The sequence below is a fragment of the Carassius gibelio genome, chromosome A15, assembly GCF_023724105.1.
Source record: "Carassius gibelio isolate Cgi1373 ecotype wild population from Czech Republic chromosome A15, carGib1.2-hapl.c, whole genome shotgun sequence".
In the NCBI taxonomy this organism is placed as follows: domain Eukaryota; kingdom Metazoa; phylum Chordata; class Actinopteri; order Cypriniformes; family Cyprinidae; genus Carassius; species Carassius gibelio.
This window is the reverse complement of record NC_068385.1, coordinates 24,805,137-24,832,570: the sequence shown is the minus strand read 5'-3', so window position 1 is coordinate 24,832,570 and position 27,434 is coordinate 24,805,137. Positions and strand designations below refer to the sequence as shown.

Genomic DNA, 27,434 nt, shown 5'->3' with positions numbered 1-27,434 from the left:
GTGTGCACTCAGCTTTAGACATGAATTACGACAGCAACAATGTCAAGAAGAAAACCAATTAATGCATACAGTCCTGTAGTTTTCTGGCTGGCTCTCTGATTCCATGCTACAACAATGTGGTTATATGGTCTGTGTGACTACAATCACATAAATAGCATCTGCAGTCAGTACGGGCGACCTTTTGCAATTGTGTTACCTTGTAAATGTGAGTAAAATGCAACACTTTCACCACTGTTTGAAAGACTCTTGTCGTTTATTAGAAAGCTTATCTCACACGATCATACGTGTCACAACACACAGTCACAAGCAACTAACGGAAGTCACGAATCATTTTGTCAACAGATAATTTTTCAGTTTCTCATGTGAACGCAGGGACCAACAATTGTGTGAATGCATACAGTCACAGTGGGTAGAGAATGAAGCAGAAGTTGTCACAATTATTCCATGCAAGATACGCCTGTGAATGTCTCTGCATGCTAATTATCTAATATAGCCACCTACGCTGATTGCTAGCCCAGCACAGGACCACCAAGAGTAAAATGCCCAGTCCATGCAGGGAGGGAAAAAATGGACCTAGCTGATGATCCCCAAGGGTTACCTAATAAACACTTGTGTATTCCCTGCAGTCAACACGTCTGGACCACCTAATTTAATGCAATGGGTCCCTTTGCATATAGGGAGCACAGTAGAAACAATTCTAATAGCCATGATTCATAACCGATTACAAATAGACACAGGAGCTTGTTGAAACAGTGAGAGGCACCAACAGTTTGTTACCCCATGTTGAGAATTATGAGTAAGCATGTAGTCACAGCTAACATTTCACACTTGGGTGTCCTTGGAAAATCTGAGAACAGTTTGCGACATGGTTGAGATTTCTTCTAAAAGAGGAGAATTTCCAACTCTTCTGCATTTGGTCTCAGTGTCGGCTTTTGTTGAATATGAATGGCATGTCATTTCTGACTGTTCATTTCCATGCCAGAACTCAGACATGACATATCAGTATCTGCTAAATGTAGCATGAGGTACATCAGCATCATCGGCCAGCCTTTATATCCAGCAAAACAGACTAGGTATTTTGCTAGCGAATGTATTAGGAAAATCAGTGAAGTGAGAGTGTGGGTCTAATGCTGTCATTAAGCTTAGAGCAGCTTTGCAAAGGAAACGAAGAAAGCTGCAGACTTGAAGATGCGGATATTATTTTGTGGTGGAAACAAACACATATTCAAGGCCTGCACCAGAAGGCTTCATAAAGAGCAGCTGTTGTTAGTGGTTCCCGATGTCAAACACATCTGGCTGCTTGAGATTCAATTGGAAAGAAATCAGCGAGGCTAGTGGGGAGAAAAAGGATTCAAGGAGTGAAATTCCATGTCCTTATTTCAAACGAAAAATGTATCAGGTTTTAGATTTGTGCTGTCTATCCTCTTGACTTAACAAGGACCTTAAAGTGGTTCTCAGAGAAACAAAACAAGCTTTGTTCAGCAAGACCTCAGAAAAATGAATCTCGGAGATCAAAAGAGCTCAGCCTTTTTGTGCAGGTCAGGAACTGTGTCTTCTTCTTTTTTTAAAAAATTAACTCATAAATAGGTTAATTTATTGCTAATTATTTGAGAGGACAAGCTTCACAATTTGTTTAAATGGAAGGCAGCATGACGCACTTGAATGCATTAATTGTGCAGAGGGGGTAAAAGGCAATCTGTGGTAAAAAAAAAAAAAAAAGCCAATTAAGAAGTGTGGAATAGATTTTGCAAACTTTAAAGTAGTCTATATAAGTGTTTCCCAAGCCAGTGTTTACTTGCATAAAAGTAGGCATTAGTTATTCAACTCCATGCAAGCTTCGCTCTATGTTGAACTGTATTAAATATCATTCTTTTATTTTTAGAGGACAATCAGGACATGAAGGCATTTTATAAGCCACAATCTCATCAGTATGTTAAATTCCAATGTGATGTGAACACATCTGTACATCTTCACAGAGGCTGTATATGATCTGTTAATTCATTGCCATGTCATCTAATCATTAAAAAGTCAAGTGTGTGATTTCTTTATCTCACTAGGGGCCCCTTCCTCAAATCTTACCCTGGAGGTCCAATGCACTGCAGAGTTTAGCTCCAACCCTGATTAAAGTCACCTGTCTGCCATTTTCGAATGATCCCAAAGACATTGATAGACACTGATTATCATGCTCAGGTGTTTTTGATTGGGGTTAGCGCTAAACTCTGCAGGAAAGTGGACCTCGAGGTCCAGATTTGAGGATCCCTGAGGGTGACCAAACGGAAAATGCATTGACAAACCATTCACACTGGTCGGATGGAATATGTATATGATAATTAATTTCACAACACTGAAAAACTGAAAGCTTTAAGGAACACGATTGCATTTGAATTTACCCTCCTAAAAATTGCCCAAAAGCCTCTTTAAGGGTTTTATGTAAGGACTTTGCATCCAGCCATAAAGTAATTGATAAATTCCCATGCATTCATTGTGAGCCAATGAAAATCACACTTAACTTGAACCTCTTTATTTAAACATAAAAAACTACTCCGTGCAGGCCCAATACTGACAATGTGTTTCGAACAGCTGAAGTGTAAGTGAGCATTGCAGGGGTGAAATGGTGCTTCGTGGGAAACCATAGCAACCATTTTTAAGTTGCCACTCAAGTAATATTCATTTAGATTGTTCCCATTTGGCAGCACACAGCTGTAGCCTTCTTCTTTTTCACTTTATGCCTCTGGGGAACTGCACAAAGTACAAATCCTTATGGCAGCTACCATAACAACAGAGATGGCAACATTAGCAATAGCCTCAAAAACACAGAATGGAATGTCTTTAAATATGAATGTGTGAAATTTTGGATCAGTTTCATTGCCATTTCAATTTTGTCCATTGCCACTATATGCTGTGAGCCCTCTTAGCCTTAATCCAAAACGCAATCAGGGTAGTCAGCTAATTATGATGCATTTATTTTACAGAAATTTCAAGTGTTTGCTCCACATTTCCCAAGGTAAACCGTGCAGGGATTTGCATAAATTTGCATAGTCGTTCAGAAGTGGAAACAACAATGAATGAGACAAATGGCAAAATGCACCAGAAACTGAAAAACAGGCAAGCTGTATTTGCACAGCTTAAAAAAAAAAAAATGCATAAACTGGAACGCTGTCAGCTGCTAATCTGTATGCATTTTGTTTTCTTAAAATTATAGCTTTAGCTGAACAGCTGTAGGCTTATACATGTGAACCACTTAAATTGTCCTGGTGTGTGAGATATGAAATTGCATTACAATCAATTACAAGTAATTATCTGAGAGATGATTAGGAGGCTTTTCTGTCTGGACGTTTTAGAAACGATCAGGAGCTCTTAGCATTCTGTGTACTCTGTATGTTCAATAAATAAGTAAGGACAAAAAAAAAAAAACCTTAATCAATAGCACTCTGAGGAGGAGAGATGAATAGAGCGCAGAAATAAGCCTGTATGTCAAGTGCTATCTAATTTCATTCACATTCAAATACACTGTGAATAAAAATAGATCCGTCATGCACAGCAAACTTGCCCCAAGTGAATTTCTGAATGCAGTACTTTGAGATCTCTCACTTAAAGAGCTGTTTTAGCCACACTGCACAAAAATACATGATAATCACTGCTGTCATGAGCAATGAACAAGAGTCATCTTCAAATGGATAGTCCTCCCAAAAATGAATATTGTGTCATCATTTACTAAACTTTTCATTTTGTTGCATACAACTGCATGACTTTATTGCATTCTCATTATCCATACAATGAAATTCAAATGGAGTCCAAAATAAAACGCTGGACCCCATTGACTTTTATTGGAAAAGCAACAGTTGAAATATTTTTCTTTAGTTCACCTCAGATTGAAATGCATACAGGTTTGAAGCAACAATATCATGGTGTTATTATGCAATGTCATTTTTGGATAGTCTGAAGGTTTTCAAATCTCCACGTTTTGTACATGGTGTGACATATTTCATCACAAGACAGGAAACTCATATGACACTGATTTGTACAGTTTTCTCCCTCTTACCAAGAGCTCATGCTGTGTGTCTTTGAGGCAGTGTGTATATGCCTCATATTGCATTTCCATTTATCTTCAACCTGACAGGAATAGGTGTCACTGGGTCAACTATTATCAAATAGGAGAAAATTCCCCTGGAAAACCAGGAATTCAATGATAAATTTCCTGAGCCAGAGAGTCAGTGTAAGATATATTGGTTTGCCCTTGTGGTTTTTGCAAGCAGGTAAATCTGCTAGACACTATTTGCAGGGCCGGCGCTAGCCATTTGGGTGCCCTAAACACAAATGCTTGGTGGTGCCCGACTCTGCCTGAGCCAATCGTAATCGTTTATCTCGTCATTAACCCACCTGCTCACTCACTGTATGAGCCAGGGGTGTGTTCGGATTGCATAGTTTATTAAATCAATGCATAGTAACGCACCGCATTTAACGTTCAGTAACGTTAACGGCGTTGTAACGACAGGAAAAGTAATTAGTTAGATTACCGCGTTACTGAAAAAAATAATGTCGTTACCTATAACGCCGTTCTTTTAAAACTAACATTTTTATTTAAAACATTGTCTTACCAGCAAGCGAGCATCATCCCGCTGTCTCTTCTTTTTTCTTTTTTCCGCCCCCAACTCTTGGTGCCTTTTCGAGGCCATGTCTGAGGTCGGTGTCTGCCAAATTTGACATTGATTGAGGCATAATCGAACAGACCACTGGGAAGGGCACCAGAGGGAGACTGGCACAGAGATTCACCTTTTTCTCGACTAATTTGGTCTAGGCCTAATTTACTTTTGTATTGCTTTTGTATATTAACATGCCTTTAGAAATATTTTATTTGTTATTTATACTAGTAGCCTACTGTGATGATTTTTTCACGACCCAGATTTTTTGGTGCCCCCCCAAGCACTTGGTGCCCTACGCGCAGTGTGTGATGTGCGTGTGCGGAGCGCCGCCCTGACTATTTGTCTCGTGTTTTATGAAAGTATATTATCCATGACAGGTTTGATCATCAGTGCCTCTTGGTAATTGAACATGTCACAATATTTGAATTTATGTAAATGTGAAGGAGCTTTTGAATAATTTTTCAATGAATAATAATACAAATGCTGGTCTCTTCCCAAAAAGCTGCTGTGTATGATGCATAGTTTGAGAACCACTTCTTAGACCCTTTATATTTGGTGACTTTTGGAGTTTGGAAAGCCCTGATTCACTTTCATCGTAAAGAAAAGGCAGACCAAGACACTCTTCCTTGCTTTTTCTTTTGTGATCCGTGGAGGAGAGAAAATCAAAGGCGTTTGGATCAACATGGGGGGGGGTGCATGAACTATTTCTTCAACCCTTATTTTACCCTCCTTGAACCAGTATTTGCAGGGACAAAGAAACAGTCTAATACATACTTGCAATTATCAGATTCTATTATAAATGTTATTATAACAAATTTATTTTTTCTCATTTTGATGAAACCGAGTGACCAGGCTGAAATTGGTTTTATGCTAGAGATTATTTTAGTAAGAAACATGAACCTAGAAATAAGCATGTGGCTCTAGAAATTTCCCAGAAATCTTATTATTATTATTATTGTATGGAACATTATGTTCAGAGATCTTGTGTTACATATTTTGCAAGGTTTCCACAAAAAGCAGGGCATGGAGCTAAATATGTCAACTAGATTTAACCCTTTTCATGCAAGTATTTCTGCAGTATTTAGACTTTCTACTGTTTGCTAAATGAGAAAATAAGTCAATTCAAATAAATAAATTAAAAAAGACAATCAATATAATCATATATATGTGTGTGTGTGTGTGTGTGTGTGTGTGTGTGCGTGTGTGTGTGTGTATGTGAAAAAATAAAGTGAAAAAATAAAATATTTCTTGAGTAACAAATGACCACATTAGAATGATTTCTGACACTGAACACTGGAGTAATCGCTGCTGGAATATATAAGATATAATGAATGATCCCAGAAACTTTTACACAAGAATATATACGTACAAGGTCGTATCCTTAATTGTTTTTCGGATGAAACGTGACCCAGACATGTTTTCGTAAGATTCACTTCTTCGGTACTTACGCAAAATCAATTATCTGCATTTTGATGCAATGCCAGGTTGTGCCTCCTACATGAACATGTTCTCTCACCTCCATCTGTTGTCTGCATTCAGGAAGCTGCGAATCAATTGTTCGAGCAGGCACAGCGTTCTGTGCTGTTCTTGTCTAAATCCCTCAAGACTTCCTGTTGCGATGAGACCTCAGCAACAGCTTCATTGTGTTATGCAGAATATCTCGCGTTAGTTCAATTGAGGTGAAATATGGTTATTATGATAAAAGAATGTGGTTTTCTGTCTTTTAAATGAACCTTGCAGAAATGCTCTGGCTCGTATATGCAAATGACAGCACAAACAAGCACGTTTTAACAATATACGGCATCCCTTTTCCATCTTCCAAAGCGCAGCGTCTGGTACGATAGGTGAAAGCGAGCAGTCATTTAAACCATTCAGACTGCAGATTAGGTACTCAAAGTTGCAATTCATTGCTTCGCTCACACTCCAAAATCACTCCATTCAGATGGTCTGTGGCATTTTACTGTAGAGCAGAAGGCCATTCTTACTCACAGACTTACAGAAGACTGCAGACATATAAGAGCCACTCATCTATAGAGGCAATCATGCTAGTAGAAGGTGGGTGAACAAAGCTGTGCAAAGTACATTGTGGGCGATATCGGTTAGAGATGCTACACAAACGCTCCTCCTCATCAGCGCTCAAGAACACTTGCTGGTGTCATATGGGTCACTCTGTCTTCAGAAAGCAGCATGATTACACTGATCGTAGATGTTCCCACCCCTTGAATAAAACACTAATCATTTTAAAGAGCTGTAATGGAAGAATCACTAAATTCCCAAAATGTAGCATGACAGTCAGAATCAGAGTATTTTTTCTTTTATTTCATAATGTGTCATTTGTTTTGCGCTAATGGTACGTTACATGAGAAAGAAAATGTTGAGAGTGGCAACATGCTATGCATCGAAATTGCTTGCATTGCAACAAGTTGTTTTTAACATCCAGATTAAATCTTTAACGGCTAAATCTGGTTTAAAGGTAAATTACAGGGAGTTGTCTGGGAATTAAACAAGGACAAACAATCGAGGCTTTATCCCATAAAAACAACACTTAGCCTGGGTACAGCTCTCACACAGAAAGTTCAAGTGATTCAAGGGTCCTTCAAAGACAGAGATACAGGTAAAAAGATACATCCTAAAGTCACAGATATGTACATCTCGCATAAAACTGCAAAGTTATAATTCCTCTCTTTTTTTAACACAAATAAACAAAATGGTTTTTAAGTACAATAGGCTGCACACATCAGTGTTGTAGTTAAGACCAGATTTGAGATTCAAGACCGAGATCAGGAGAGGGTGGAGTTTGATTCAAGAGAGAAACCAGAAAAGGATTGAATGAAGAGTGAGTCCACATGCTTCTGAGTCCATCCCAAGACCAAGACTAGACTCGGAAACCAAGATCAAAACCACAAAATTATGGTTATGGACTTGGACTAAAGGAACAATCCAAAACCATGAAAATGTGTTCTTAGACCTGGACTCAATGAACAAAACAAAAACCATGAAAATATGATCTTGGACAAAGAACAATATTATAAAAAATATGTTCTTTCACTGTGACTACACTGGACACACTGGACAAAGCAACCACTACAAATAATTTGAACTTTGTGTCAGTTCATCTTAAATATAATGAGGCATGATTTGTTGTGTTGTGTTGTCTTTTATAACATCGCATTGTGCAATTGTGTCCAGTGTAGACAAAATGTCAGACTTAGATTCAAAGACCAAGACCAAAACCATGAAAACGTGGTCTTAGACTTGGACTCAAGGACCAAGACCAAAACCTTGAAAACATGATCTTGGGATTGGACTTGAGGAGCAAGACAAAAACCAAAACCATGAAAATCCATTCTTAGACTTGGACTCAAGGACCATGAACACAACCATAAAAAATATGGTCTTGGACTCATACTTGAGGACCAATACCAAAAAAAATAAAATAAATATAAATAAATAAAAAAGTATATGGTCTTGGACTTGAATTCTATGTTTAAAGGTCACAACCATGACAATATGGTCTTAGACTCACGAACATGTAAACTTGGCCTTGACATGAATTTGACCCTCTTCTGGTCTCTGTCAAGAGTTGGGCTCAATTGAACTGGGCTTGACTAAACACTAACATACAGTAGCTAACTCACTAAACAATTTTACAGTATTTCGGCACAAAAACTGCATCATATTCACAACCACAGACCAGTTTAATCAGGCATTAAAAAAGTGCTGCAGTGTCAGTATTGTCAGTCCAAGTCATTTGTAAATTGGGCTTTTTATACAGTAGATGTGCCTTACTCACAGAACCTGGTGCAATTTGCCCATTACCACCAGAAAAGCAAGCAATTTGCAGTCACAGTGCTAGTTATTTATCAAAAAAATTAATTAATAATAATAATCCAGACAAGTTGAGCACATTTCAGCATTTTTGTTTGGATCACAATGGTGGAGTCTGCTAGACCTTCCACAGATACACAAGGTATGAACCCATTCACAAGATTGTGCCCATGCTGTCAACACAAACAATTTGGGTAAGTTTGTGCTGGTCACTGATTTACAAAATTCCTGAATGGGGTTATTTTACAAGACCTAAGGTCAGTTTTAACCCAAGTTGGTTTTCCTTGTCTTCCCTAACCCATTTAGAATCAACAAGAGGGCTTCTTCTCAGCTCTCTCTGCTTGATTTTCAAATAGAACAAACGCATGTCCTCCCTTACTCCGTTACTGGCCAAAACATAAAGCACTGGGTCCACCACGCTGTTCAGGCTAGATAGAGCAAGGGAGCAAGTGAAGGGTAAATACATCGCTTGTTCAAAGTTGCAGCTTTGTTTTTCTCCCACAGAAAAGTAGGCGATGGATCTTACCATCAGGAGGATGTGGTACGGTGCAAAGCAGAAGGAGAAAATGCCAATGACCCCCATAGACAGTAGCTTCACTTTGCGTTTGCATTGATCACCCACCCCTCTGCTTTGCTGCACCTTAGTTGGGATCAACCAGTAGCAGACGGACATGATCACCAGAGGCAAGAGGAAACCAATTCCAACCCGTATCAGGTTGAACATCGCAATGCGTTCCGTCATGGGGAAGGTCTCATAGCACGTTTGCTCACTGTCGTCCAGTGGATCCGTTAACTTGTCTAGGTACAGCACCAAACAGTGTAAGGCCATGACCAAAATGTAGACCAGCCCGCAGATGATCCAGGCATAGCGCTGGCGGCGGAAGGCTTGGACTCGCAGTGGGAATGTGATGGCCAGGCAGCGATCGATGGAGATACAGCAGAGGAGAAAGATGCTGATATACATGTTAGAGTAGTAAACGAAACCAACCAGACTACAGAGTCCTTGGCCAAGGCTCCATTTATGGTTGTTGTTGAAATAATATATCCACACAGGCATGGTGAGGATATACAGGAGATCTGAGACGGACAAACTGAGTAGGTAGATCCCCCAAATGTTCTTTCTGCAAATCTGCTGAATTATGGGACCAATGGTGACCAGGTTGAAGAACAGCCCCAGGATGAAGGCGATGATGTAGATGGACATCAGCAGGTGACCTGCTGGCTGGGTCATGATCACACATGATGAGTTGCTTGTGTTGGATGTTGCGTTCATCATAATCTGTGTGTACAAAGGTATTTAAGATTTAATTAATGACAAATTGGTTAAATTTAGTGTATTCTACAATCAATATCACTAATTTTTAAAAAAAAAATGTGTCACATAAAAGTGCAAAAGTATATATCTGCATCAGAAAGCTACATAGTTCAATACATTTTCAATTTTGCTTAATGTAATTATAATTCTACATCATGTTTGCACTCTGAGTTCAAACTCTTGTGGATATGATTTGATTTGGATCCTAATCCATCTGAAAATGCACAACCTCGATGTAAATAGATGTACAATTTACCAGTTCTTGCAGAATTTACCATATTTTAACTGTAATATTTGTAGTCAGACCTTGGTAACCACCTCATATAGAACTATGGATGTCTCTCTTAATAGACTGTGCAGTACATTCATTTACAACATCACAAAATATCCTAGTGGCTGCATTTTTGCTTGAGTAAAATCATGGTAAAGTTTCAGGCTACGCTTTATTCTGCAGTGTACTTGTTACAGTGCAATTATACCGTAGTATGTTTAAGTACTCAGCAATATTAACAACATGTACTTACTAGTGAACGTTTTAAAGGTTAAGGATAACACTTTATTTTACAGTAAATGAGCTTTTCTGTATTTACAGTGTACTTACCTAAGAATATCCTGGATATTATAAAGTAACTGTGTGGGTTAGGGCTAGGTGTAGGGTTAGGGGTAAGGTTAGGGGTAGGGGTAGGGGTAAGTTCAGGGTTAGTTCCTAGTTATTACACAGTTATTGTAATGCAGGGCAGAACTGTAGAATAAAGTGCTACCAGGTTAGGGTTTGGTTTGGGGTTATTGCATGTAATTATACATAATTTACTTTTATTTTTATTGTAAGTACATGCAACATGTGTAACAAGAACACTACAATGAAGTGTTACCACGTTTCATAAGCATTATTATTAAAGCAAGCTGTTTTGACTTTTTATCATTCCCAGGATGTGAATTTTTGATTTCAGCATAACGCTGTTGTTAGTTTACATAGTATATTATTTTCCGCATATGTGAAACAGTGGTAAACCACTGACCTTTATGCTTCAAAGGTCAATCATAGGTATTATGAGGTTAAAAGTTGGCAAAACATCCTTGCTGTAAATTGTTGTTGATGCAGATGTTGTCATGGTGCACAATACAGTGTTTTAAAAGTACTTTCTACATGTAATCTGCAATGATTTCACATGTTAATTCTAATTGCAATCACAGAAATAGCAATCTATTGAAAGTGGGGCTCACACAATTTACTGATTAATTACTCAGAGTTTATACGTATATTGCGCACTAGGCTCATAACCAAAAATGTTCTTGGCAATGGCAACTCCAATTGAAAACAAAAAAACTTCCGGCCGCTGCAAGATGCACAATGTTTGTGGTTTCAGTGAGAACAAAACAACATACGTGATTGCGTAAAACCTTTTACTTCTTAAATCAAGTTGTAATGGTTAACCAGACAAAATGAACACCAATGAGTCACTGAAAGCATCTTAGATTAACAAACCCTTCACATCAATAATACCCACTGCAGGAAAAATGGAAATGAAATGGCTTTCACTTAAAATATATACATTACCAGGAGGGGCGTTAGGGGGGACAATAAACGTAAAATTTCTCAAGATATTGAAGGGGACAAAAATGATCCAGCTAAAATTGTACATGCAAAGATATGTATACACAGACGATAGCCATACTACTATCAGTGTAGCACCGCGACAGCACTCGTGTCCATTGTAGACATTACGTTCCGTCACAGTCTTGCCAAGTTCGTGGTTTTCCAGTGGAATTGGCTTCTATTTTACTGTTTACATGTCTGTGCCATGGGTTGAAGCGGCCCCAATAATGTGTATTTTATCCCCCAAGGTGCATTTTTTTCCAGGGGACCCCACTCGAGCCGCAGTTAGTTTGGGCTAGTTTTTGGTAGCAACTCGGCAGGTTTTTCTGTGAACACTTGGCAACCCTTCCCGTCAAGCAGGTAACGTTATTATTACTAACATAGTGGACTCATCGAAAAACACATTGGCATCATGTATTAAAGATAAAATAATCAATTTATCCAATGTTTAAGTGAATAAAATAGCCGACAGCCTTAGTTACTGGAGTTCCATAACCATTGACGTCTCTCTCACAGGACCAGTGTGTGTGTATGTGTGTGTGTGTGTGTGTAGGTGACGTAAAAGAGCAAAGCAGACATTTCGACCAAAGCATTATTGTGAAGCCGGGGGTGGGGGACTTAAAATTTTTCTGAATTTAAAATGCATAAACAATTATTTAAATTCCAAAACATTGTTATTTACATTACACAGCGTGGGTTTTAATCATAATTTCAGTGTGATTTACACCTCTGATTTCCAGACACATTTGTTGCTTAATGTATTTACAAAATCAACATACACCACACTCCCTTACAAATCAAGGTTCACAAAAGGTTGCACAGTCATTCTTATCAGAAAATAACAGCTTGCAGGAAGCCCGGTAATTAATTTAAAACTAAACAGGAAGCAAAATGTCATCGCCAATACTACTGGCTTCATGTGTCATGATTACGATGGAGAATTAAACATGAAAAAAGTTATGAAAGCTAAAAATACTCTAGAAAAGGTTTCATATATACATGTATGTAAACACTTCAATAATGCACAGATATTGAAAAAATACATCAGCTCAGAAGAATGAAGGTAATCTATTAACTCACTGGGATTCTTTCCTTTGCTATATATTTTATGATTTATTTTTTTGTATTAAAGGCAAAATGTCAAACTTGGTGTTCAATTTAATTTCATGGTTGAGTAAACATGTTTTTGAGTTGACAGGGACAGAACGTTTTTTCTAAAATGTGCCTGGACTTAGTTTATAATGGATTTATGCCTCGACTCTTGAGAACTTTTGCCACACACATCTTGGAGATCTTTGATATTTGAGTTGAGTCTTTACATCTGTTCATATGCCAGGTTTTATTTATTTATTTATTTGTGGTGTGCGCGAGTGATGGGCCTTGCTCTCTGAAAGAAGCTACTGCATTTTACAAAAAAAAAAAAAAAAAAAACCTGCAGATAAGGTTCATGTCTGTGCTGCTCAGTTCATTTCACAGCTAGACACTGCAGCTCTCTCATCGCTAACGGCATATCCCCTATATTCCCTTGAGTTCATCTTCAATGCATCCCGTTTTTAACCTTTGGAAAGTCTTTTCACTTGCTACCAGTCTTTGCCATGAATTCAATTCAAGACACTGTTGCCATCTTACACAGCTGCCAGTCACCACATGAAGGCTATAGAGCTCGTCAATTCTTGCTCTTCAGTGCTAGACCTGTGAGAAAAGCAAACAGCCCATCCACAGACAAAAAAATCTTTTCTGGACCTTTATTCAAACACCAAAAAACATTCTGAATCAGACTTTGTAATTTAAAATTAAAAACTTTAATAGCCTTTTTATCAACATGCATGCAAATTTGATTTTAAAGACACTAGAGTATAGATGTATTTTTTTTTTCTAGAGTATATTTTCAGTTGCAACCAGCAACTGTTTGGTTAACAACATTCTTTAAAATATGCTCTTTTGTGTTTAACGACAACAACAAAACAATCATAAAGGTTTGAAACAACTCGAGTAAATGATGACTTTTGTGTGAACTATCCCTTTAAGTGGCCTTATATTTCATTTATACAATATTGTGTGCAATCACAGAGTACACCAAACGTGGCTGCAAACAGAGTTACCTCAAACATTTAAGTATCAAATGACTTTTTCGAAATTCAATGTATTCACAGACATCAGCTTCATGTAAGAGACTTTGAGATCTTAATGGCCTTCTTAATCCGTTCACGATATCAAATACAGCCGTACTAACAGCATTAGCTGCTATAGTGATTGGCCTACCAGCAGTGCGTCACACTTAAATTCAATTCTCAAGTCTAACTGAGCGACGGTTTTTAAGCAATGTGTGCGATTCACCCTACCAGTGCAAAACAGGGGAAAAATCAATAGCTGGGTAACCTGAGCACACACTCTCAAAGCTTCAAAGTCGACTTTGAGATGTAGAATTAGATTGAACCAGCAAATACACAACAGTCCCCCGTACAAGACATTACAATTTGAAAACTGCATCACACACAGCCTCTCTCCCCCTCAGCTCTGCTGTGAATGACGATTGTACCGAATCATTACTCAAGTCCTGACAGTTATGTCTGTATTAGCAATTATGAGGATTCTTTGAATCACTTATGCAAATGATACTGTCATTTTGCAATATGTCGGGCTGTTTTGCTGTAAATACTGGTATTCATTTCAGTTTTTTCTTAATGTTTCATTTACGTCACCAAGGGCAATGTGTTGTGCCCCTTTAGAGCTTGTAACCGTTTGTGGTCAAAATATAAATCATGCATCACTAAAAAGAAACTGAACATTGCTTTCTGTTCTTTAAATATAATATTCATTTTTAAACCTATACCAACATATGCCATATATATATATATATATATATATCTGATGTTCTGATGATTTTAATTGTCAAATACTGTATAATGATTTTTTTTTTTTTTTTTTCTTTTTTCTTTTTTTTTTGGGGGGGGGGGGGGGGGGGGGGTTGATTTTGCACATGAATGTTGCCACTCACAATTACAAATTGGACAGAAGCCAGGAAATAAATTGAAAGCAAAACCACATCATCCAAATGACAAAAGTGACTGTAAACGGGGGAAAAAACAGGCACTTTAGTATAAAATAAGAATTCTACGTTTGTTTGACGTGAAAATCCTATCAAGTAAGCAATGGATCACATGATTTTATTGTGTTTATTGTGTTAACTCTCTTCCTTTTGAAATACAAGTGCACTTTAGCACACTTTTAAAAGTATATTACAAAAAGAAAAAAACAACAACACATAATGTACATAATGTAATGTTTTCAGACATTTAATTGCATGTTAAGATATATTATTTAATTGCAATTATAAATATACATTTAATTGTATTAAAATATATTCATCTGAAATCTAATTTAAAATAACATACTTCAGTTCAAATTGTAATCAAAGAACATGTGCTTTAGTAAGTCGTTACATGACAAAGGATTTATTAAAACAATGATTTAAAATATTCTTTAAAACCTTTAATTTAACAATTTGCAAAGTGTACTTAAGCATGCTAAAAATGAAAGTGTAATCTCTTTATGTACATGTAAGTGTCCTTTTTTAATTAATATTAAATTATCTGCAATTAGTTTTTATAAATCTACTTTTAATATTTGAAGTACACTACAACTGCATATTTAATACAATTAAGTCAATTATCTTTTTTTTTTTCACAAGCACTAGTATGCAGCTACTGAAAACCACTCAAAAACAGTTAACATTTGGTGTCCCTGTAAAAGAACAGCTGTTGTTGTTTTCACAGCATGTTTTTACGATCAAATTGCACATCCAGGGCCCAAAAAAGCAAAAGGCCATGAAAGGGGGCACATTACACCTTTTTTTTTTTTTTACTGTTTTAGTAAAAGCATAATTAAAAACCTGGGTAGGTTATTTTCAAGCTTTCATTCAGTAAGGACGTACGGGACAGCATGGGATTTTTCAGTCAGCAGCTGTTAAAGTTTTCATAAACACGTCTACTTTAATGGAGATTTCCTTTACGTTTCCCTTGGCTTCCATAATATCACAGGAATATCACATATGTGACACAACTAACAGTGTTTTTACCTTGCATCTTTTTCAATGTTATATTATGTTATGCTTTTTGCAATGTTATAGCTTCTGTTAAGTCAGCGCAGAGACATATGACCCTAAAAACATCTTGGGTCATGCAATGAGGAGACTGTCGATTACGCATAAAAATCAGACAAGTCTGTACTTTTTTTGCACCTAAACTAAGCACTTCACATATTTAAAAATCCTACTGGAGGATGAAAGAATGGTGCACTTCAGAGGGGACATTTTACAAAATATATGCCATTTGTGTCCCTCATTTACGGTGCATATGTATGAAAAATGATGAATGCCAGCTTTACGTAAATGAAGAGATAAGATGCAAAAGCTTTTGAGTGCCGTCTGAAATTTTCTTAAATTATCATTTTTTATCAGGCTTTAGGTCCAGTAATTTTACTTTAATGGTAGTGCATAGGTCCTTTTCTATTCCATTAATGTGAAAGAACTGAACATAAATATAGGAGTCTGATAAGAAATGGTCATTTAAATAAATATTTCAGATGGCACTTAAAGGCTTTTGCATCTGAACTCTTCAAATATAGACTAATAGATTAATAAATACACATTTTTCTGAAAACTACACAACATTTTTTTTCTCCTTTTTTAAGTTTAGTTTAATTGAATCCACTTTCTGCATGCACTTTTTTAATTATTCATTCTAAATATATGATGGCAACAGATATGGTGTGTGTGTGTGTGTGTGTGCTTGCGTGCGTGCATGTGTGTGTGTACAGGGACTTTCACTTGCCTGTAAAAAAAGTTCTTCTTGAAATGAAGACTTCAAATTATATCTCCAGGCTGTGTGCCAGTCCTGTTACCACCATATGTCCCCGTTTACCCAATTACTGACAAATTCTTAAAACCATCATAATTACATCATCATTTCAAGAAATAAACTCTTCAAAGACAAGTGAAAGTCCCATCTTTGTCTGCGATCTATATGACTGTCAGTTGATAAATGCAATCAATTCGAAGACGCACCTCATAGTTTAAAAACTAGTTTAAGTTATAATCATCTCCCAATTTGTCTCATAAAATATATAAACTATTTAGTAACACTTTCTATGAAGCCCGTATTTAGAATACATTATAAGGGTGGTATTCATAAGGCATTATTATGAATGCATAATGAATTTTTTTTTACGTATATTATATGTTATATCAACTCATAAATAATCGTAACTATAATTATTTGTATTTGTGGTTATAAGTTTAAGAGTATGATTATTTATAACACACAATGAACACCATATTAAATCTTCAATACAATGGACTGAATCATATCTTGTTTATTTAAGATCTGCACAGTATCTTACTACAGCTTGTGAGTGGTTAGATGTTGAGTGTTACTTGAGTGTTTCTGTGGAGCTAATTTTGATTAACTGATATGAGCTTAATACTCCAACTGAACAAAATACTGTTTTATATGATTACACTTTATTTTGACGGTCCCCTTTATCAACTGACTATAAGCAACTTTGCCACTACATGCCAACTAACTCTCATTAAGAGTATTAATATGCTCAAGAATGTTTGAATCTACTATGGTAGAATAAGCTAATGTACTTGCAAATACACTTACAGTCAGTTTATCTGTTGGTTGACCACCGAAATAAAGTGTTAGAATACATTTACAGTAGCAGGCATATTAATACTCCAATGACTGCTAGTTGATATGTAGCTGCAGAGTTCCTTATTATAAGTGGTCTTTGATCGTTTTAAGTAAAGTAGCATCAGAAAAATGGCATTTTAAATTATTAGGATCAAATGTCTGTTGACTGCATTAGTAGTGTTAATATCTATAGACCATGAAACAAACAAGCAAGTCCACCCTCTGATTTGATCTTATTTACAAGATCCACACTCGTTCCCCATTATACTTATAGTTCTTGAAACGAAACCCGTCCAAAAACGGAGAGAATCTCACCTGGAAATCAACACGACCGATTCTAAAATGTTCTCCACCAGCTCCGAGCAGAGACGGGTGTCCAGCCAATCCCAAAATTTATAACCTCAGTCCCAGAAGCGTCCAACTCCAGTCTCGTGCGACCTCTGAGGAAAGTGACCCAGCGGAGTTTCTCAATCGTGAAGAGGTGTCAAGCGCTGTAATAATTCCTCCTGGCCGGAGATGATCAACAGTGATCCTTTGAGAGCAGGTGTGGCTGATGCACTTAGGGCTGAGTGGATGGAGAGGAGATGAATGGAGAGAGATAAAATGTGCCTCCCACATGTATGGCCACAGGAAAATGTTAGTGGGGCTAGGTTTTTTTTTTTTTTTTTTTTTTTTTTTTTTCTGTGCTGCATGTGATAGAGTTAGAAGGAACCACAATGAGGTTTTTTCTAACAGAACATGACAAACTTCCTTTTTCCAGATGGTTAACAACAGAAGATGACAAACGTACGATGATGGTACAATCTGCCTTAGACATCTAACATTAATGCCACCACAGCTTCCCGTTCACGAAAACAAAAACTACAGGTTCATTTTATAACATGTACTCTGCGGCCGCCTTAATGGCTCTAATGGAATAAAATCATAATTTGCATTATAAGCCTGCTGTAATTGTTCCACTTCAAGATGCCACTGTCAGTAAAATCTGATTGAACAGAAGAATCAAAGCCGAATCAAAAACTTAATCAAAGGGTTTTTTTTTTTGGTTTTTTTTGACCAAACCATGCTTCTAGAAAAAATGCCAAACCACCTACTGTTTCTCTGTCTGAAACGTTCTGGTAAAGCCTGAGACTTTTGAGGAAATTTTGGTTAAAGGCATATAAATTCAATATTCTATTAATTGATTATGTAAAGGTTCCATTCCATGAGGAAATATAACATTTGTTCATACATTATTGACTATAATGTAGTATATAAAGGGAAGGAATGAGACTCATATCTAAAACATATCATTAAATAATTAAATGCTGTACAAACTGTTTTGTGGTTTTCAGTTTCTGTTCTTGGGTTTCATTACAGTTGTATTTCTTGTTTCTGCTGGTTTACGTTTATGCTACTAACTGACTGATTTCTAAACTACACAGCCATTTCTTGATTTATACTTGTGGCCTTCCCCTAAAACTGTCAGGGCAAATATGCTACTTTCCATTTCCTACCATTTTTAACTTAGCAGAAACAATGATTTTTTTTTTTTTTTTTTTTTTTTTTTGCAGATCTGAAACAACATCATGTTCCATTCAGTTTAAATCAGGAAATATTTGAGTTGAAACTTATAAGCAGCTATAAGTTCAAAGGTAATCTATATATATATATATATATATATATATATATATATATATATATATATATATATATATATATATATAATCAACTTGGCTCAGACCTCATGACTCAATAAGATTGATTTCAACAGATTTATGCATCACCATGTTTATTATACCTGCTGGAAATGCTCCGACGTTACCTTCCAAAAACTACAATCATAATATCTAAGGTTAAATGTGTACAAAATAGTTCTTCATAGCAATACGTTTTAAGCAAACTTAATTCTCAGTGACATGCAGCCTAATGCTCAGGTCTAGGGTCAGTTAAGAGTAAGAATACACATCCAGTACAGCTAGTACAAAGATCAGTTGAACGAGAGGGTTGCTGACAGCAGCTGATCTGAGAACAGTCTAGATTGTCTTTGTGCACAAGGTGATAAGGCCGAAGGGCAGTCCGTTTAACAGTCCTCATAAGATGTCGATACTGGAAAACACCAGAATGTGGGACTTCTTCCAGGTTATTTTTCAAAAAGTTTCAATACGACAAAGTGGATATGAAACTAAAGGTGACATTACCACAGAGCACAAAAAAAGAAAATGATCCAGTATGATAGACTTTTTTTTCCTCTGCATATTGTATCATGACTAATACATTTCATGTGACCAGGGGATTTTCATCTTGACGTCATTTCTGTTGTTATCAACAAACTAGGAAAGAGTCATGATGGTCGATTGGTCAGTTAGTGAGACTGACTAACTTTTTTTTGATTAACGAAGTCCAGTTCATTGATAAAAATGCAATCTGCTTGGGGAAATGTTTTGCATGAAACTTCCGATTGCACAGATTTATATTGAAATGACTGGATTTCGGGCACAAAGTTTTTGAGAAGTAAATGTGACCACACCTTTAGGCAGTTTGCCATTAAAACTCTTAAAACATTCTGAGTCTTTTATTCATCACCTTTCAGGAGAACGTCTCTGGCCATTGTGTCATATCTTTCCTCGTTTTTTTTTTTTTTAATGTCTTGCAACATTTTATTAAGATGGTTTAAGTAGATCAAATTGTAAAACCATGTCTTGAGATCTTTTGGTCGGCTCTTTTCCATTGTGTTCCCTAAAGGTAAATAGTATGAAGCACCATTCACACAAGAATTCACTTTCAAACCAAGTAGCTTTCTGTTGGTAAATGCAAATGTGTGTAACCAACTTCAACCTTTTACGAAATCTGCATGAATAAATTTTTTGTCCTCACCAACCAGCAACCTTCAGGTCTCTCTCGTGAAACCAATACTGAAGTGACTAAAACTGCAATTCATCAACAGGCCGCTAGAGGCTGGCTCCAAATATCGAACTTAACAGCAGACAAAATATGTTTACAGCCTGGTACAAAAAGTGGTTTTATGCTACATAGCAAATTTTGGCCTTCATGACACATGTGAGGGGGGTGAATAGTTTTATAACTCATCCGTTTAAGTTATATTAAGCCTTAAAGTTCTACACAATTAAGGGCGTGGCCACTTGAGTGACAGATGGATTGCCGCAGCTGTCACCACCGTCAAGCTAGGTGGGCGTGGTTTCAGTGTGTTTTCCGTCTATTTGCCCATTTTCGATTATCCAGGAGTGACGCATGGTGACGCGCTGCCAAGATGGCGACGGTCCGCTCCGAGCTCCAAAAACTCTCTTCAGGAACCTACAGATGACGTCACGAACCCTACTTCCATGTTTTTATACAATCTATGGTCCCTCGTATGAAATTTATGATCATGTGGATTTCAATCGAACAGATTCGATTTCACCTGCCAAAATATGCAGAATATGGATAAATGTGACCGCATCTTCAAAAATACCTCTAGTTAGGTGAGATGAACCCAAAACCAACCAAATTAAATTAGCGCTTCCTTAAACAGACTTGTCAATTTAAAAAAAAAAAAAAAAACTGTAAAGGTCTAGGTTGGGATCCAAAACTGTTCTTTCTTTGCCTTAATATCTGCATTCCAGAAACAATTCTGCGGCAGTCCTGGCTGAAAGAGGTTAGAGTTCAGATGGCCTGACAAAGGTGACATCGTCCATCCTATGCTCGTTGAGTTTTAAAAATTGCTTTAGTTCAGACAAGTACTCTTCATTTCCCTTGCCTTCCTCCTCAGTTTCTTCTTCAAAGGATGCTAACACGCTCTGTCAGCCCCTGCATGTCGGCGTCCTCCACTCCCTCTTGCTCGTCATCGTCGGACGCAGGTGGAGGGGGCACCAGGTGAGGAGGGTAGGGCAGCGTGTGGTCATGTGCGTACTGCTGCCAGCGGCTGTCATCACTCTCGTGGGTTATGTAACGCTCCCCAAGCTTTGACTCCAGTTCTCGGAGGTCCAACCAAGCCTGGTAATCCTGAAGGAGCAGACCGGGGATGATGGAGGGAGAGAGAAAGAGAATAATAAGGAGATAATAAAGACAGAAGGACGCCACAGCTAATCATGACTCATTTTGTTTGCGGTGTCTAAAAGCACTAACCACTTAGAGGTTAGACATCGGCAACGGTCCCAGATTATTGTTTCATTTTAACAGCAAGTTGTACATGACACTCTCACTTGATCAGGACAAACTGTGCATCAGTAGAAAGACGAAAGAAACTAGCTTCGATATTTGACCACTGTTTTGATAAAAACACTGTTGCAGAGACAGTAATTTAGTCATTTATGTCAGGAGTGCAAAATAATAAATCTGTAGGTGTCCTGCCCTGTCTCATCCAGTGATGCATTTCCTTCGCTCTTCTGCAGTAACCACGAAATATATAATAATGTATATGTTTATCCAATAGTATATGGTTTATATGTGATTTTCTTGAGATTTGGGGTATTTTCATTACAATAATGAATGTGTCCATCTGAAATGCTAATTTGTGCAGGGATATAAAAGACTGTTAATAGCATATTTTAAAACATTTAATAACCAAATTCCACATGAGATCGCAAAAGGAAGTTATCACAAACACTCGATGGTGGTTTAGAGTTTTGAGTAAAAGTGTACTTATTATCTCATAACTTGTCTTATGTATGTTAGCTTGATGCTAATGTTAGCTCTAATGCAGCAGCAGAACAGGTGAAGCTCTTCTTCATAATGCATTTTGTTAAAATAATAACAATAAAAGTGATTAAACGTAAGGTCGTGAGAAAATGTTTAGTTGTATTTTTATAGAAAGACTTGATAGTAGTCCAGTAAATTTATACTGGGATTGAAGCGATGTGGTTTGGTAAAACCAGAATAAGGGCTACTATTGGCTGAATAAAACAAAAGAATAATGATAAAAGAAAATTATGAGGATAATGTCTCAATACCTGGCCGAGGTGTGAAAGGTTTGTTGTGTGAAAACAATAGAATAATGAACGGGGCAGTTTGTCGAGCCAGATATGAGGAGACAGCACATAGGAGAGCTTACTTGTGTCATAAATATATTTTATTAGCCATTTTTATTAGCCTTCTCTAAAGACACACATGACATGGTCTTATAACATTTTTCATAAAACTCACAATTTTAGAGATTATGTTCTTAAATTTCAAATGAAGCATAAGTTGACTTGTGTCTTTAGCTTCATTGTGTTTCTAAAAACATATTTTTTAATACATTTAAGAAATGTTTTTTTGTTTCATTTTTTAGCTTATATATTTATTATTATAACCGTCCGAGTAATTCTGATCCCTGAACCACAAACTTTGAAGTGTCAGCTTTGTGAACAGGGGTGACAGCTTAGGGGTTAAACATAAAATCCTCTTTTACAGCAAATCAGTGCTTAGATTTCGTCATATCAGGTTGTTTTTTAAATTTGTAATTTTTTTCATCTTTTAATGTGGAGCTTTTAATGCAATTACAGACTTATTTCCAATTTTTCATTGGAATAAAACAGCCTAATCCTTTTCTAGATTATCGTTCTTGCTTCTGCTTTCTTCTTGCCTCATTTAATTCAGAAATTATCCTTTTAAGTTAAGTCAAGTCAAGTCACCTTTATTTATATAGCGCTTTAAACAAAATACATTGCGTCAAAAAAACTGAACAACATTCATTAGGATAACAGTGGGTCAACAATGCAAAATGACAGTTAAAGGCAGTTCATCACTGAATTCAGTGATGTCATCTCAGTTCAATTTAACAGTATTTTAATAAATAATATAATGCAATTTTTTGTGGAAGCATTAAAAGCATGAGCCTGGTATTAGCATTACCTGTAGATAGGTATGGCTGAGACTCTTGTCCACACTGTAGCGTTTTCTCATCTTCACTTGGAGCAGGTTATTGATGAGGTCGATAGCTATGGAGAAACGGAGAGATCACACAAACAAAATCTGCATTGACTGAAGCTAAATGATTTACAGCAGGAGACAGAAAATCAAAGGCTGATGGAGCTACTCAACGATCAGCCTGCTTTTAATGCATCAAATTTCTTTTTGTTATTACAAAGTCAATTTCCAGGAAGAGCCACACAAAGTGTTATCTATTCAGCTCTTTTAACTTTTCATATTCTTATAATAATTAATATAATAATAATAATTTGTACATCATGAGCTTGTATTTAATTCAGTGTCATTTTACTGTGTTTGTACCTTCAGGAGAGATCTGTTTCCATGGGTTGGGTGGATACATGAAGGCGGCATTGTGGATCTGATCATTGATATCTTCATCCTCGTTGAAGGGGAACGTTCCACTCAGACTGACATACATGATCACACCTACAGACCACATGTCTAGAGAGCGATTGTAACCCTGGTTCAGCAGGACCTCGGGGGCCAAATAAGCTGGCGTGCCCACGACCGAACGGCGGAAAGACTTCTCTCCAATGATGCGAGCAAAACCAAAGTCACAAAGTTTCACCTATGGATATGCCATGTGGGTGGGAAGAAGTGTTAAGGAGAAGTCGCATTATGAAAACGAAAAACGAAAAAGTGCCAGTAAAAGGGAAAAAAAAGTGTTCGTTTGTTTCCCATGGCTCTAGAAAGTGTTAAAATTTCATTGAATCCTCTGACCTGTGGGAAAGGATCCGCTGATGCTAATAGCACGTTCTCAGGCTTGAGGTCGCAGTGCACTATGTTTTTGAAGTGAAGGTGCCTCAGAGCAGCCAAAATCTAGAAAAGGAGTGAAAGAGAAGATATTGGTTCAACATAATGCAAACATAATAGTTTCTGAGCAACATTGTTTGAAGTGGACAAGTCCGAGTACCAAAACACACACTATTAGCCAATCACCAGTAAGGGGCGTGTCCATCCATGGCCTGTGTTGCATGCTTGTGAAGTGATCAAGACAGGGGTATGATCCTATTAAATATCAGCAGCAGCGTGTCTCAAAAATCACTTACTGCATGTTTAAAGGCCGGTTTACACCAAGCACAATAACTATAACGATAACTATATGATAAAAAAACTTTGACAGCCAATCAGAATCTACCTAGCATTAAAGAGCTTGAGCATTACAAACTGCAGTGCACGCTTAAAAAAAAAAAAGACAATGGGGCTAACATAGTTGGCATTCTGGGTGCAAACAGGCCTTTAGAATGATTATGAAAGTGTATAGCTATAGTTAACATCATCGTGATCGTATCTAGTATGAATAGGCCTTAGTTTTATGAAAATAATAAACACGACACCTATAATGATAATGACACAAAGGAATAATAACGATATTGTTGGAATCGCTTACAGCACTTTTTCCAGTGAGTGAATGATAAAAACAATCAGTATCCACCATTATTAACACTATTTGCTAATAATAAACATGACATATAGTTATCGTGATCTACGATACATTTTAAAATAAGTGTATATGAATAATCATGTACTAACACCTGAAGTAAATATCACTTTAATGTGAACTAATAATGAGTTAAGTCATGCACTAATCAAGAACAATGAATTCATGTGTGAAATCGTACCACAAAGTGTTAATTAGTAGCTAACAGGCATGTACTAACATGTATAGTTATTTATACATTAATTAATATGACTCATGCTATATTTGATAAATATATGCTTTAAATATTAACTGGTTTGAACAGGTTTGAATTCTATGAAAGCAGTGGAGGCCGCAAAGTAACAATATTCTGAGAATCACTTTCAGTATGATTTTATTTTTATTTTTTTCAGATGGTAAATGATACAAACTTCAACAGCCAATCAGAATCCAACAGACTCTAACGAGCATTTAAAGCAGCGGATGAGAAAACTGTTCCCCCTGTAGTTCTCATCATTGGTGTGAACAGGCCTTTAAAATGATTATGAAAACTAAGAACGGCCCTTAACCTCTAGAAGCATGTTTTGAGCTCTAAACGCAGCGCTGACCTGCGTGATGAGGAACTTGGTGAGTCTCTCGGGAAGTCGTCCTTTCTCACTCGACAGAATCATTTCGAGCATGTCGCCGTGAAGTTTCTCCATCACCACAAACACTTTCTCAGGCGTCTCAAACATGCACTCCAGATTCACTATACCCAAATGTCGCAGGCTCTGAGAGAGGGTTGAAAGGAGAAGGTAAAAGAGATGCTGTTGAATGAGTCACATTGTTGCTTATCTGCATTCGTGAACTTATGTTAGGTGTTCTCACAGATTAATCAGTAGGTTTAATTGTGTATCATTCAGTCAATACAACGGCACTCATTAGCCACACAGGGCTACGTGTGCAGAATAATTGGTTCTCTATCGCCCCCTGCTGGTCACCTGTAATATGGCTACTTCGTTCCTCAGCTGGCTCTCCTGCTTGGTGGGGAACCGAAGCTTGTCGATCACCTTCACAGCTACATCCCGGCCACTTTTCCTGTGTTTTCCTGTGTGGGTTGAGGAAATGATCATGTGTGATATTTTGTAACCACTATAAAGAAGTTTCATCATGGAACCATCAATGCCAATAGGAACCTTTAGAGTGCAACTTCAGTCAAGAATGGCAATCACCAAGTATACCTTAGCAACACCCTATAGTAAAAATCTACTTTTCAGTCACAGACATACCTCCATATACCACACCAAATTGTCCAGAGCCCAGAACCTCATCAGCAAAGATCTGGTACACCATTCCAATGTCCTGTTGGGTACATCATCATCATTTATTATAGCTTTAATCGTTATCATAACTGTGATGTATTGCCCCTTTAAAGGTCAAATGTACTCACCACGTTCTCCTGAATCTGACTGTTAGACACTGAGATGCTGACTGATGCCTGCCCTGAAAATCCATCAGATGAATAACCATATTAGCTCCACTTTATAATCTCAGTGTTATACTTGTACTGTGTGAGGGTCGAGGACAAAATAAGGATGATGATATCAAATGTAAAAAATCAAAGTTTCAATGCAAAAAATAAATAAAATCAATAAAGTTCTTAAAAATGGAAAGTTAAAAATGTATAAAAAGTAACTTTTGTCTTTGTGTTAATATAAACTATTTTTAAATGTCTTTTTAATAACTGATCTGATTTTTTAATTAATACAGTTACATAAAATAAAATAAAAATGCATTGATTGACTGATTGATTTATTGATTTATTCATTTTATTTTATTTTAAATAGCCCAAATAAAAAAAAATTGACCATCAAATGAGCATCATATTATACAGTATCATCATATCATAGCATCAAAATATCTGACTAAATTTGCTTAGGTTTCTTAACGGTGGCATTTCCCCATTACGATTATATATGCAGCATCACACCTTTCTTCCAGAATTACTCTCACTTACGGTGAGGAGTGTGACCTTCTGCTGGAGGGTTGTCTTGAAAGATGACTGGCATGAGGGCTTGACGTATAGCAGTCTCCCATCCTTTGGCGAACTCTCGCCCCACCCCGCTATTGGGTGCAACACAGCTGGGGCTGGCGGAGATGGGCAGACCAGGCACACTGGATGATGGGGACGGGGCGGTGTTGGGGTCCTCACCAACGAAGTAGATCATGGTACCCGTCATGATCTCAAAGCAATGGGGGCTTGTGCCGGGAGGGACGAGAGAGAAATCACCCGCCGGACGGACCTGAAGGATTTCTGAGAGCGGGATCTCCTGCGGAGGGAGACAGGGGGCACATTAGACCCTCAATCATGCAGACAATATGCAGAGAGGTTAATGTCAAAGCAGGATCGAGGTTAACACCAATGTGAGTAGAGATAATTAACTGAAATGACACATCAAATCACCAGGTTATTCTATACGTGTAGTCAACCGAATGGCCAAATAGCTTGTGTAAACCATTCATAATGCAGAATTTCATGAACCCAAAATAGTCATTCTTCACCTGTCACTGTGAATGCATAAAGCAATATATAATGAGGCATTTCCACACTCAAATTAACTCTTTATTCATGTGTAATTTAGCTAACAATGTCAATAAACTATGGAAGCTTTTTGTCCACCATGGGATAAAAAAAAAAAATACAAATTAAATAATAATAATAATAATAATAATAATTTAGCATTACTATTAATAATAACAAAATTAAATTAAAAAAAAATTATAAAAATTATAACTAAATTAATTTTATCTCACAATTCTGATTTTTTTTCTTGCCAATCTGAAAAACAGAAACAATTGCAAGATATAAGAACTGTGAGATGTCGTTCTTTTTTTTACCTTTAAATTCCAAGTTTACATTTCACAGTTCTTCTTTTCCCGTTATGTAATAAAAAATATTAAAAAGTAATTGTGACTTTTTTTATCTCACAAGTCTGACTTTTTCTCTGAATATCAAGATAAAAACCGGGAATTTACATTATCATTACTGTGAGTTTACATCCTCGCA

General features: G+C 37.0%; 2 protein-coding genes across 2 annotated transcripts in view; both read right to left on the bottom strand.

Annotated features, from left to right (window-relative positions):
* Positions 1–5,013: 5,013 nt before the first annotated feature.
* LOC128028788 (G-protein coupled receptor 4) lies at positions 5,014–18,599 on the bottom strand. Its single transcript, XM_052616118.1, has 2 exons — positions 17,395–18,599; positions 5,014–9,750 (listed from the first exon to the last, which is right to left on the bottom strand). Exon 2 carries the CDS (start codon positions 9,745–9,747, stop codon positions 8,710–8,712), a length of 1,038 nt encoding a protein of 345 aa, XP_052472078.1. The 5' UTR covers positions 9,748–9,750; positions 17,395–18,599; the 3' UTR covers positions 5,014–8,709.
* A 234-nt stretch (positions 18,600–18,833) lies between these two features.
* Positions 18,834–27,434, bottom strand: part of LOC128028757 (serine/threonine-protein kinase D2-like) — a 32,818-nt gene continuing 24,217 nt past the window's right edge. Inside the window, exons 10-18 of the mRNA XM_052616076.1 lie at positions 26,385–26,697; positions 25,818–25,870; positions 25,657–25,729; positions 25,369–25,475; positions 24,997–25,158; positions 23,689–23,787; positions 23,269–23,536; positions 22,891–22,976; positions 18,834–21,060 (exon numbers count right to left, since the gene is read on the bottom strand). Coding sequence (XP_052472036.1) covers positions 20,836–21,060; positions 22,891–22,976; positions 23,269–23,536; positions 23,689–23,787; positions 24,997–25,158; positions 25,369–25,475; positions 25,657–25,729; positions 25,818–25,870; positions 26,385–26,697 — 1,386 coding nt within the window. The 3' untranslated portion in view covers positions 18,834–20,835. The remainder of the gene's footprint in view (positions 21,061–22,890; positions 22,977–23,268; positions 23,537–23,688; positions 23,788–24,996; positions 25,159–25,368; positions 25,476–25,656; positions 25,730–25,817; positions 25,871–26,384; positions 26,698–27,434) is intronic.

Bases quoted from the DNA above. Each gene is read 5' to 3' on its own strand.
- LOC128028788 (XM_052616118.1), bottom strand. From the start codon at position 9,747: ATGATGAACGCAACATCCAACACAAGCAACTCATCATGTGTGATCATG.